This window comes from Mixophyes fleayi, chromosome 5, assembly GCF_038048845.1.
Source record: "Mixophyes fleayi isolate aMixFle1 chromosome 5, aMixFle1.hap1, whole genome shotgun sequence".
Lineage (NCBI taxonomy): Eukaryota > Metazoa > Chordata > Amphibia > Anura > Limnodynastidae > Mixophyes > Mixophyes fleayi.
In genome coordinates, this window is record NC_134406.1 from 55,411,001 (window position 1) to 55,425,553 (window position 14,553).

A 14,553-nucleotide genomic window follows, 5' to 3' on the forward strand; every position below is an offset into this window, starting at 1 on the left:
ACTTTTAAACTTTAACAGGCATCAATCCCATTAATGTGATATGAAATAATGCATGATGTGATTTTCTTCCTGTAGCATGAATGGTTAAGGAAATAATAGCTTTCATTTGCTGCTTCCTCCCGTCCATGATATGTAATTCAGCAGGCATTCCATACTAATAAACAAGCCTTTAAGAAAACTAGGAAACTTAGCCACTGAGTTAGGTCTAAAGACATGTTTACATCGTTTGATTGACAAATGAGGTTACTCTGACCTGCTCCAAATCAAAGGAAGGTCAAAATTTATTCACGATGATAGCAGTTATTTGGACATCCCAGAATGTGTCCGATGATCTTTTGAAGCTGCAATTACCATTCATTACATCATCTTCTCCGTACCCTAAAGTACGATTTCATATGTTCCTCAGAAGCACATTTGCAGTTTGACAATGTTACATAAAGCACCACAAGAGTACAGTCAGACAGTATTTGATTTGCTAGTATTCAGGAGGGGCACTCATTAATATTTGAAACCTTCTACCACTAAACTCAAGCAACGCACTAAAATCTTAATATGTAATCTGATTTCTGGGATAGATCCCTCTACAGTAGAAGATAGTTGCATTAAATTTCGATAAATTAGAGAGATTGTGGGATATGGGAAACAAATAATAGTTTGCAACAATTTTTTAATTCATAAGAATGGGAAGATAAAATGTATATCAGGGAGATTTTACAAGTAGGTATAAAATCAAGTTGGACATATAACCTTTATTTGATATAGAGTTACATCTGACACCAATCTTCCTACAAGAGTTTGAAAGAAGCCTCGTATCAATACTTAAAGCTGTTGGAGGACCCTGCTCCTTCCACTCTCAATCCTTTCCACATCATGATCCTTCTCTCTCTTACTAAAACAAGCTGACAATTCACTGCTGAGCACACGGTCAGCACATTCATCGTCCTATAATCACTGTGCTACTGTGAGCAGTCTAAAGCTAGGTACACATTCCAGGTTTTTTAACAGATTATTGTGCCAATCCTGTGATAAACGACTGTTAGGTCCGTTATTGCATTGCTGTGCACACTCCCACGATCCTGTTTTATTGTACCAAAGCACATCCGCATCGTTTCATTTGATTTTATAAGCAGACTAAAAATCTCTATAAACGATGGAACGATGTCAGGCAAATTCAAGTGTGTATGCACTCACGACCAGCAGCGTAGGCAGATCTCCATAGAGTTTATTGTCACAATCTTTTCAGCAGATGGCTATGACAAGTGAAGAGCACAGATAAGTAGGTAAATTGTGTATAGTGTGTACACCTGAATCGACATGCTGATCGGGACTTTCAGTCGTTGGTAAAATTGTTAACTAAATCGCATCGGGAAAATATTTCTGTAGTGTGTACCTAGCTTAAGGATTCATGCAACTCCTTTGAACCCAATACAGTGGGAGGACTGCATAAACACAGCTCCCCAGAATATAGAGAATATTCTCAATAAAGTACCTGGTAGATACACACTCTTAACAAATTATTTGGGTCTAATTTGCACATATAAATCTAAAAAAATGTAAAATAAAATTAAACTCACAAAGGTTGACTAACAAGGGCAACCTAAAGTAATCAATGCAAATGGACAGCTCCCAATAACACAATAGGTGTAAAAATCAAAGTATGGCACAAAATAAATTACTCCTAATATTACTAAATTAATATACTGTCTTTCACAGAAGAAGTGTCCCAGCTGAATAAAGGCCTGAAGAGTATCATCAAGAAATGAAGATTTCATTCATAAATATTTGGACTGCACTTCAAAGCATAAGAAATGCCACCAGTCTGTTTCATAGCTCTCAGCAGGAGAAAGAAAACCAGGTCATATATCCTCTGGAGGCTGTAGCTGGGAGGCAGCTGCTTCTAAATTAAAATGTGGAAAGTTGAAATACAGATAGAAAATGTTTTTTTCAAGTTCGTCAGCGCTACGCGACGTCTCTAACTTTAATATTCTGTATTCATTTACAGACAAACTTTCAGTAAACAAGTAAATAAATGTATGCACAAACAAACAACTCATAACATTTGGTTGTGGAAATGTTTGCATGCTGACATAAGAGACAGATTTCCTCTTCAGAGCTGATAAACAAAAGCTGAACATTTTGTAGAGCTCTCATTTGTGCATTTTAACGTCACTTTAGTTTATTTTTGAAAAGCAGTACAACAAACAAAACATACATCGAGATCTTGTGAATGGCAAGGTTACATTGGTAACATACAGTTAAACAGACAGGTATTGTACATAGTTCAACTGAGTGACATACCGATTATAAAAAAGCATGTGCACCACAAGGCGCGCAAAAAGCAAAAGCACCACAAGGCGCGCATCATTACCGTTAACATGGAAATTTTAACACAGATTTCCGCTCATGGAGCTGCAAGCAAAAATCAGAATTGAAATAACTGTGCCAACGGTAATAAAGCGCATCAGTTACTGTAGTAACGGTAATGATGCGCATCAGTTACTGTAGTAACGGTAATAAAGCGCATCAGTTACTGTAGTAACGGTAATGATGCACCCCGCATTGTGAATTGAATATCCCCGATAAAATTCCCAGACAAAAACCCATGGCATTGACACATTTGTTACCATGGAAGGATTATATTACCCACATACAAAACATACATCAAAACTATACATAATGATGAAGCAAACAATAAATATTTAACATGAATAGTGACATGAAATATGAGATCAGCTTTATTTTAGTGCACTACATCATGCATTGACAAAATAATGCAGAACTCAGGATTAGTCCAGAAGGATCTGTTTACCCCTTAATGAAATGATTTCAAACACACAGACCTGATCCAGGGTCATATATATTCGAAAAATGTCAGATTCAATGGGAATAGCTTTTTTATCTTTAAATCTACTAAGTTTTATATTCATTTTTTGTGACAAAACTTGCTTTCTTTTGGTAACATATTGGAATATATGTAATTGTAATATACAGGGATGCAGAAATAAAAATAGGAAAAAAATAAAAAATTTTTTTGCAATCCTGCCAAAGTGCATGTGGCACCACACAATTTCCCTGTGCCAAAGTGCCATGAAATCTACAGTAGAAATACAAACATTCCATTTTGAAAGCTGTATGTACCGATTGGGTTGATAGGCCAGGAACTGAACAAGATGGTTCCTGTCCCAAGACGCTGCACCCATGGCCTGTTACTGAATTTGTGGGGTATGTGCGACCACAATTTTTAAATCGCTGTTTACGAATGGTCTATGGGTAAGAGGTTAAATAGCCAGTTGACATAAATAGAAATGCAACCGGTAATGTTTTGGAAACCTGAACACTGCTTTAGAGTGGACCTGTCACCAGGTTGACTTCTCAATTGGTATTCCTCTGAAAAAATAAAATAAAGCATTTTAAACAGAGTTTTGCGGTCTCCCGGGCAAGCTTCCTTCAGTTCACACAGCAATAAAGCTGTGACATAAAAGAAAGTCAACCCAGGAGTGAGTATACTGCAGTCCGACAGCTTGACTTGTAAGCAGTGTTGGGCTGACAGAATTCAAGTGATCGTCCTCAGCTTTTCCTACATGTCACTGCATAGCTGTTATGTGACAGACTGGAGGAAGCCTGCCCAGCAGATAGCACAGAGTGCTAGATTTTAATGCTCTCTCCCAAGGGTGCCCACATTTTGTTGCATACCATACAACATAATGCATAAAGACACTATGTAATAAAGTAAAAAAAATAATAAATAATGCTAGAAAACCCGGGGCCTGATTCATTAAGGAACGTATTCGGAGCGCAACCCATGCTCAGAATATGATGCCCACATATTGGATCTGCGTGCGCCAGAGAACTACAAGTGCCACCATGCCCTGACACCTAGGGTGCGCTGTGACCTATAGCACAAAGAAAAATATAAATAAAACACAACACTCTCTTTGTAACCACATCTCATTAAAATTAATAAAGCCCCAAATACTTACCTTCAGATGTCTTCCTCTGTATAGGATCCAAGTTTACAATCCAATAAGGATTGAAACTATAACCACACAACACCAAAATATATCCAAAACCCTGCCGTGTGTCCCCCTGCTATAGTGACAACCACTCCAGCTGGCTGGTCTAGTGCTGGTTGCGGTAAAATCGGGGAGAACCCATGCTTTTTAGCCCTTGATTTCACCGCAACCAGCACTACCCTGGCAGCATTAGGAGGTGGGGACCCCACGCATTTTTTTAAACAAGATTCTATTTTTTAACACTTTATTGAAATGGCGGGTCAGCCGATCGCTGGCTAACTTAGACTAGCCCAGAGCTGGAGCAAGAGATACGACAAGACTTGTAGTTTCACAACACCTGGAGTGTCACAAGATAGTCACCACTGTTGTAGGCTGTAGTAAGTCCCCTTTCCGTGCATTAGAGCGTGGAAAAGTGCTATTTTGACACCCTTATCTACCACTTCTGAGCATGCGTAGAGTGATTGTGAGTATAATACGCTCAAAACCGGCACATAATAAATCAGGCCCCTGGGGTCAAGTTCACTTTATAAGTTATATTATCTTTATCAATGTACATATCACCACATCACTTTACAATTAAAAGAAGTTATATGTAACAGTGTAGATAATCACACTATATATAAAGCAGTGCTGTCCAAATAGTAGCCAAATACTGCTTTTTATGCTAAAGCCTGTAAACCTGCATGGACTGCATAGATTATATATAACACATTTGTCATGTGAAAGAAAAAAAAAAAACAAACACACACAAACCACCCATCAGCTGAGAAGATGGCACTAATTCACAGCGGTATCACTAGTTTTTCAGTAACAGAGTAAATAATGATTATTTTTCTAGGAGCAGGATACCTACTATCCGCACACTTGTGCAGGAGATGAAGTGGCCAGGGCTATAACTTCCTGCAGTGCATCAGTCTATTAACAGCAGAACAGGAGTATTTCAGCACAGCAGTCTCCTGCAGGTCCATGTTTAGCAAGTATGAATAGGAAGGTGGAAGCCAATATATTCTCAATCCAAGCCTCTAAACGTTAACAGAATAGAGTGGTTCATGAGGCTGCCATCAGAGTGATGTGGGAAGACAGTGGTGTGAAACATACCTCAATACGAAACAAAGTTCAAGCATCAAACTAAACTAGTTATTAGTTTCTCAAATAAATTGTTGTCATTTTGTAGGCATCATTAAAATGTGCAAGAGTATAGAAAACAAATCAATTAATGGTATATTTTATGCCAACATTTCTGTCTGGTCTGTGTGTTCCTAACTGGGTCTCAGTATGTGAAAGCAGTGTATCACGTATGAAATGGTTAAATAACGACCTTCAACTTCAACTCGGATTAAATGTTTTTAGCCATTGTTACTGGCAGAAACGCAGGCTTCCGCCCAAGCCAGATGATACGATTGCACATTTATATTTTACTTTCCTCAGGAATTCACACACCCCCTCTTCGCATCCTGTTATTCACAGCCTGCTTCATCTTAGCTCCAGCAACATTTTTAGCAATAAATAGAGGCAGACGACAAGCCCTTGCTGTTTAGTCGACAAATTGAACACGTTGTCCATGTGTACGGGACTCAGTGAGAAGTTACATAACATGGCAGCCATGATTAATATAAAAACTAAATTCTCCACCTTATCATAGTTAATAAACAGAGGAGATTGGACTCCAGTCAGGCTTAGAAGTGTTAAGATCTAGCACCCAATGACCACTGAGCTCCTACAATGGGGCGTTATAAACACCATACATTCTTCCGGTGCTACATATCACAGGGAACACTTGGGTGACTTCCTCAACTTGCTCCATCAGAGCAGCAGAGGTTGATATAGGAAATCTTAAAATATTTACTCCGTTCTGGAAATGTGCTCATTGTTCACCCACTGATGTATAACAATGACCATCCCGCAGAGGTGTCAATGACACTGTAAATGTCTCAACTCATTCATGACCCATGTCGTCTTCTGGAGCTGGAGGCTGTCGTAAGGTAGCACTGCTTTTGTCTGGATGACCCGTGCAACTCACATTGAAGATGAATTATACCTAGGAAAAAGCTCCTTACCTAATTACAAATATACTTGCGTTTTAGATTTTGAATGTTTTACAGAAGAGGATCTGAAGACTATTTTACAATGAACTGTATTTGTTTACATCTAAAGTGACAGCATTAATACCTTCTGTTTATCTTCAGACTCTTGCTGTGTACCTCAAAGACATGAAGCAGGTATAAAAATGTGAATATTTGGACTTTTCACATAATTTAGATTTCTCTTGCAAAACAATAAACTTTCCTAACACCCCACCAACATTAATTCACCATAACAGTATATTATTTACTTTATCTTGTACTTACTTAGGTCTACTGTGCTAATAAATCAGTATATAGACACTGTACACTACTCATCTCTCTCCACTGCATGGTAAGGAGCTAATATACCTGTAGACCTGCGATTCCATGCAGCTTGCCTGCATCTCTAATTCACTGTAAGGTGCTATACATGATAGATTATATTGTAAGGTTCCACAATAATAGCACATTACAGTGTATTAACGAAGGGAGAACAAACGGTCTGAGGACTCCTCAAGACTGGCAGAAGAGAGATGAGTGCTGACAGGGGAAGTAAAATGCTTGATTTATGCTACTCGATTAGTACTGGAATAGCTACTTAAATTTAAATATTTTAGGAACTAACCAGAGATGTTTTAGATAGGTGTGTGAATGCGGCTAAGCATTCACACCAGTCTATGTTAGTAATCCAAGTGTGAGGAGCCTGTTAGATGACCTGTAGTTTATTGTAGTATTTCTAAAGCATTCTCCTATTAGATTATTTTTCTCAAATGCTTATTTCATTATGATGGCTTCGTGTATCTGTTAGAGTTGGAGATGCTTGACTCCAAACGACTACTCATTTTTCCATTTACATTGCAGCAGTCAGCTGGCCCTTCCCCTGCTTGGTAGGTCTTTAACATGCATGATAATGATTTTCTGACATCACATCTTTGGTATTTAGTTGTCACACTGATAGCAGCGAGAGGAAGAACACACCTATCAGCTAAACTTGCAGCCCCGCCCTTTAATATACATACATTATATATATATATATATATATATATATATATATATATATATATATATATATATATACACACACATACACACACATATACACACACAGATTTATCTTTTTCTCTCTGAATGGCCTTCTAATGTTTAAAAGTAATCAGTGATGTCAGATAACCTAAAAGAAAGACCTTTATGTAGTAAATCATTAGATTTGTTAATTATAGGGCATTTTTAACTGGTTGTTTTTGATAAGAATGAATTCAGCTTTGTATTTTAAACCTGAAAAAGTTTTAGGCAGCTAAATCACAACAAAAGTATGTCTGCTCCAGAGAGAGAGCATAAGATAAGTCTGTGTATTATATGCAAATCCAGCAGGTCTGCTGTAAACATGGATGCCTGCTCACACCCAAGCAGTTTCTACCTACATTTCATCTGCATTAACAAGACAGGGACATACAGCTGACATTTTGCATTTGCATATAGCACATAGACGTATTTCATGCTTTTCTCCTTGAGGAAGGAACAAAGTTTTGTTCCTTGTAGGACATACATAATTGCACAAGGCACTATGTTAACAGAGCAGGTCCTCTTTAACATCCCAGTAATACCTAAGCATTTGTTTTTGACATTGGACATCCAATAAAATACAATGACCACTATTTAATGCTTTAAACCTGGTCAAGCTAAAACGTGTGTAATTAATGCAGCAGGACCTCCCAACAGATACAATCCAGCCATGTGTTAGGTACATACCTTCCATAGGTAATACAGAATGCTATGAACAGCTGTGATACTCCAGCACAAGAAGGGATGGAGCTCTTACTACAACTGTTTGAGACTGTTTGGTGGTGACAGTCACCCTGCTGAAGTATTAATAAGGGAGATAAGGGGTTGTTTGAAATTAAACTACCCTTTTAGGCTGATGACTGATAAATAATGATACTCAGCAGCTACACAGAATGCCAAACATCTTACAATTCTATTGCGATATGTATAAACTTAGCAACGTAACTGTAAAGCTACAACAATTGTACTGTGTATTACCAAACAAAGTTGTTAAACAGATAATAGTTTCATATAATAAACAAAGAATAAATGTTTTCCTTTCAGCATTTGCTTGCTATTTTTCTATAGAAGATCATACGCATTTGTAAGAGAATAATATAGCTCCAACCATTGGCTAACAAGCAGAAGTGGAAAAGAGCCTAGAGCAATGCATGCTGTATTTCACACTCCTACTGCACACGTGCAGCTGTATCTCTACTCTTTGACTACAGTTATATATCAGTGACTATTAACTAATTAAGCCTTATTCAGGGGGACTTCATATTGTACATGGTAGAAGTTTCCTTTTATCCACATACCTTACCTTAATCGACTTTGGGTGTGAGCAGATACAATGCTGCACATCATTTGTCAGATACCTGTTTCAAGATTGTCTTTTGTTTTATACATTATTATATATTGAACTGTTAAAGCAGAACTGAACGGATAAAGATGAGATTTTTTTCAAACACCCTTTGAAAATCAAGTAACTATTCTTTGAAAATCAATTTATGAACCACATAACTCAAAATAGCAGTAACATTCAGTTATACACAATCAGATTCAGGATCTAGTAAGAACTAGTAGTATTTATAAGATAATGGTATTCTTGACATGATATAGGCTACATGTATATATTGAGGGTTTTTCATTACATATAGCAGTTTTATAACATAGAGCAGTGATGACAACAAGTTATTTTTCACAAGCGGCCTTTGGACAAAGCCTTCTCGATCTATCCTAGTCCATTCCCTATTACTTCAAATGGAGATCTGGCTGTCAGCACTGGGGGAGTCCAAAGTGCCTCAATAGAAATCAAGCTGGTGGTTACCCACTGACATTGCATTAAACGTGGTACTACATGCTAACGAGTGTTTGCACTTGCAGTCAAAGGGTCAATGAGGGACACTCCACTGAGTTCAATGAGGTAACTTGTGGTGAACGCAAATGAATGGATCAGGCAGTGTTAAATACACGTCACTGCAATGCAAACGCTTCTGACCACAAGTGCAAATGCTGGTGGGTAGAGGGTCATTGAAACCAATGTATTTCTTCTCATACTTGTTTACACAATTTTAGCAACATAGTAACTGTATGTTTGTTCCCCCTTTACAGAACCTTTTAGGAGCCTGTCAACAGCCATGATCTCAGACAACAGATCGCACTCAGCTTGATGAAAAAAAAACAATGTTAAGATTTGACTTTCGTGCATATTTACAAGTATAAAAAACACTATTGTAGAAAATTGCATTTTAAATAGAAGCTAAAGATCATACAGTTTTCTATATAGGCTGTGTCCGATCTTAGGCTTCCGGCAAATGAGAAGACTATAAATGCAACAGCACCATATGAGTTAAAACCTCAGCAAAAAAACACAATTCGTATCTTACCTTCAAAAAAGCCCTTGGCCCTGAGATAACTGACACTGAGCCTGAGCACAGAAAGCTTGTCAAGTTTAGATATGATTTCCTGTGAGAAGGGTAAAAGGCTGGCTAATCTGTCCAGTTCAGTATTTAGACGGTCCCTGTGCCTCTTCGATGGGTTGGACTTGACGCCGTCAGCTTGTGTTGGCTTCACCCTGCATGAAGGCAAATAGAAAAATGTTATGGAATCAAATTGTAAATGTGTTATTTTATTTTTGAAAATAAAGAAAACTATGAATCAGACTTTAATTAAATAATAAACAAATCTAGGGCACACTAGTGCAGTCTGGAGTTTTTCTCTACTAACTACTAATTTTGACAACCTCCAGGCATCATAAATCACCCAACAATTAAATTTCAGAAAAATAAACATGTCCTCAGATTAAAAAAAAAAAAACACCCTGAAATTTACTGCAGATCAAATGGCTACTTATGACATATAAACGACACATTCGCCGTAAATATGATATAGGTGCATTTTCCTTGAGTAATGTCTGTTGCGCTCCACAATACTCACACAAGCATTTTGTTGCAAGTATAGAGATTGATCACTATGCAAATGTATATAGTGTGCTCACAAGTGTGTATTGGCAAACCAGCCAGGACTAGAATGGAGAGAAAAGTACATGTGCGCACACATGCAGCATAATGTTGCAAATGTTCTGCTGGAAACTCACATGAGTGCATCAAACTACAAAATAAACATGATGCAGTGACATAAAACAATTAACAGCTTTAGGATCACGTACCAACATTACTTCATTAAACTTCTCCCTCGAATTTCTCTCAACTTACACTCACTTCGGCTCCATAATTCCCATAATGGATTTAGCCCCATCACACTAGCTCTCTGCCAAAAGGAGCACAGACTTGCCCTGTACCTACACTACCCAACCCCTGGAGGAAGCACAGGGGGAGAGAAGAGCGTGAGTCACTGTGTATGTATATGAGAGAGGGAGTCAGATATATGTATTAAAGTATTTACACACATATTTATACACACACAGCTGGATATAAAGTGAGGCACAATGAAGTTTTAGTGGTAGGGGCCCCAGCAATTGTTTTGCTATGGTGCCCCACAACTCTTAATCCAGCCATGAGAGCAATGAAAGCAAAATGTTTTGTCATGGGTTACCGCATGTGTTATATTTGCATGATTTTAATAAATAAGCCCTATTATATGATTGTGAATTACATGAACACAAGGCTGAACAAAACTAATGAGTCATGGTAGCTGTAATGTAAGAAAAATTAACTGCGGGCACCACATTTTTGGAGGCCAGAACTATAGATTTAATTGGATGCAAATGTCCCTTGCTACATTTTTGAACTCTGCATGATTTAGTCCAGTGTTTCTCAAACCCAGTCCCCAGGAACCCGAACAGAGGATGTTCTCCAGGTGACAAGGGAAATAATTATACCACCTGTGGATGCGTGTCAGTCAGTAATAAATACACCTATGCTAAAGCAAGGATATATGGAAAACAAGCACTGTTAGGGGTCCTGAGGACGATAGAAGTAATGCAGATTGGCGTCTGTATCTAGCTTTATTTGCAGACTATGCAGCTAACTGTTAAAATATTTATTCAACTAATTATATAGTTTTGTTTTTTTAAACAATGCAGCATGGGGTTGGACAATAAATAAAAATACAACTACAGAAACCATAAACCAAGGTGGAGTAATTATACACAATTAAACATAATTTAGAAGGCCATTGTGTCAATGTTGAACATGAGTATTAACTACACTGCAAAAACCACATTATAGCATATCTGAAAAACAGCTGTGATTCATTCTTGTTAGCAATGACACAGCAATCTGATTTGTTTGAACAATGATTCATATTCTCTTATCTTTACAAAGTAATGTGCTCTAATATACTTGTATTATGAATTCCTCAGGTCATGACTAGTGTTCCCCAATCTTAGGTATTCATTCTCGGGAATGGTGCTGGCCTCTAAAAGTTGGCATTGTTAAGACTTTGTATTCCTTCTCATCTCTGTCAGGAATGGTGAAATGGAAATTAATCATACTAGGCTACTTTCAGGCAGTGCAGTCCGGGAGAGGGGCGTGACTAGAGGGCGGGAAGGAGCGGGACGCGGTCAATTGCGGCATTTTGCCCACTCCCCGATGGAAATGCCGGTCTGTCGCAGGGGAAGGGGGAGGGGGAGTTGCGAGGACTAAATTACGCGATGCATAGCGAATCACGTTATTTTGGCCAGGGGTTTGCGGGATGTGGGAGACTTGCCTGCTCTCCCGGGAGACCGACCCGAATTTCAGGAGTCTCCCGGACATTCCGGAGAGTTGGCAAGTATGAAATTAATGAGCGAATTGTTTTGAACAAATCCTTACTAATCAATATATATATATATATATATATATATATATATATATATATATATATATATATATATATATATATATATATACATATACATACACACACACACACACACTAAACTATCTGATTTAGGCCTCTGCCCACTTCAGCTAGAACACTTTATTTAGATATAACAGTGCATAAAGTAAAGCTATATGGGTTTCTTGAATGTAGTTAAAGCACTCCTTACATCTGAACAAAGGGCCTCTGTATTACAGCAGAGAAATTGGAGGCGAGGATCCCTATATGCTTTATTTTATAGAGGTTATAGGCTCACTCCTGCACTTGATAAAAAGGGTAGGACAGATAGGTCATGTGCACTGAACCCTCAGCTTTAGAAGGGATCATTAGAAATATTTTGGTCACTATTCCTGTGCATATTCTATGGAACTGAGCAAAGAATCCTTTATTTGAAATATTTTCAAAGGTCATAGTTTTTGTCCCCCAGACTTTTATAGAACGTGTGAAATTGATATTGTGGCATTACTGCATTTTGTTAAGCAATGTAGTTATCACGCAGCTCATTTACACATATTTATGTGAATTTTTTTTCAATGTTTAAGATTTTAACAACTAGGCACAGCGAAGGACAAACAATGGCACATTTATAGACAAAGATACAAAAGAAAGGAAAAATCAAGGTGTAAATTATATGGCTGACGAGACATAGCACAGGAAATAAAATGCTTTATACTATAGCAAATCTGCATGGGCAATTTAATAAATTTTCATTTGAAATCCAATAGTTTCTGCTATCAAGTTAATATGGTGTAATGATAATACAATGTTAATGGTTATCATTTTGTTTTAGCTTTATATTCTCATTAAGATTTTATGGTATAATTCATCCTTAACCTCATGGCCTTGTACACATGGTTATTAATTTTTCTTTAAGCCTATTAAACATGCTTTGAATACAATAGTCTAAAAAATAATGTAACTGAATAGAGCTATACACCAGCTCTTTCTAACAAGCATTACTTGTGCTTTGTGCCAATGCAGACATTGCCTGCAACATTCAAAAGCATCAAGACTCGGTATAAATAAATGGAGTTCTATGGGAATGGTCATTGAGTACATAGTACACTAAGCTAGAAAAGTGGCTTTCACAACACATTTTAATGTTGTGTTAAAAACAAGGATAAAGTAAAAGTTTTGTCTTTGCTTTTCACTGGAGTTTAATATATAAATATATATATATATAGTGTCCTTTAAGTGGGCACTGCTACAGAATCAAATGTTTTTTGTTCTTCTACAATGTTTTAAACCGTTAATGAATTAACAAACCTAGCGAAATATAACACTACAGTTGTGTACATTTTCAAACAAACTTGCAAACCTCCCACAGTTGGAAACATTTGCTTCTGAATATAGATTACAAAACCATTGGATACTGCAGGATAAGGATTGTTTTTAGTCTGCACTAATGTTCCCTTCATACTTTTGTGCCCCCTCTCAAATCAAAGGGAGCTGCACAATTTGTGTAATGTAGTGTCAGTGGAAGTGACTAACACACTTACATCATCTCCACTGTGGTCATCCAGTTTTATAAGTACATGGATCACAGGCCTGAATAACCACAGTCTTCATGTTCTGTTGTCATTCAGAGCCTATGAGCTAACACTCATAGCTGAATGCAGGGCAGCTTATGACTGGCTGGGAGAGAGAGTGAGTAAGAGGGAGACAGAAACAGAGAGACCAGATACACCAAGTACCACTCTGAACAAAGTGATGAAAAATGGCCCTGAAAATCCAAACTCCTGAGAGGGGGGTATGCAAGACTGCCAACCTGTACACATGTAGCAAATATTTTCTAACAACAGTGTGTTGGCTGTAACTTATGTGTACATGAAAAGTGTTTACACATGAACACTCTCTGAGCATAAAACAATCATAATAGGCACTTCCATCTCAAAGTTTTCTAAAAATGAAGGCGGCATCTGACAAAATTTTAGACAGAGGACAATGTATGTAAATAGTAGGGAATTATAGAGATGAGAATAACTTCAAATTGTTATTATAGATTTTTAAATTAGAATTGCAAATGTCATATTGAACAACGCCTTATGTTGTTGAAGCTGAACATTCCTTTTAATATGACATTTCTTGTAGCTTACGCCTATACTTTGCAATAGGTTATTGCCTTTACAATACTCACAACCATCCTGCATGAGTTATAAAGCACACAAAGAAATGTTACTAAACCCTGATCCCCAAAATGTTATAACCATTACGGGAACCAAACGTGACTATACAAAATACAGATTCATTGCTACTTGGTTTAGTAGAATCTGTTTGACTAATTTTTTTATGTAAAGTTCACATATTTATGTAGGTTATGTTTCTCCGTCTGATAAACAAACATGTAAGTTTAAATCGCCCAAGATATGCGAGGTCAGTATTTCCACTATATCAACAGAATTCTATAGTGTAATACTGAAAACTTATAAGAAGTATTGGTGACAATAATGTAGTAGAATAGTAACTGTGTAGAGATCAAAAAGAAAATGAACTTGAACAGATGTTTACTGAAGAGATGAAAGGTGACAGGTACAGAAGATTCAGAAAACTAGCACTAGCTAGTGATGGAAGGTATTGGCAGGAATCAGAAAAGTCTGCACACAGATTCT

At 37.4% G+C, this 14,553-nt stretch overlaps 1 protein-coding gene across 1 annotated transcript in view; it reads right to left on the bottom strand.

Annotated features, from left to right (window-relative positions):
- AHR (aryl hydrocarbon receptor) overlaps nt 1-14,553 on the bottom strand; it is an 86,039-nt gene that overhangs the window by 47,716 nt on the left and 23,770 nt on the right. Inside the window, exon 2 of the mRNA XM_075212215.1 lies at nt 9,508-9,695. Within this exon, the coding sequence (XP_075068316.1) occupies nt 9,508-9,695 (188 nt within the window). The remainder of the gene's footprint in view (nt 1-9,507; nt 9,696-14,553) is intronic.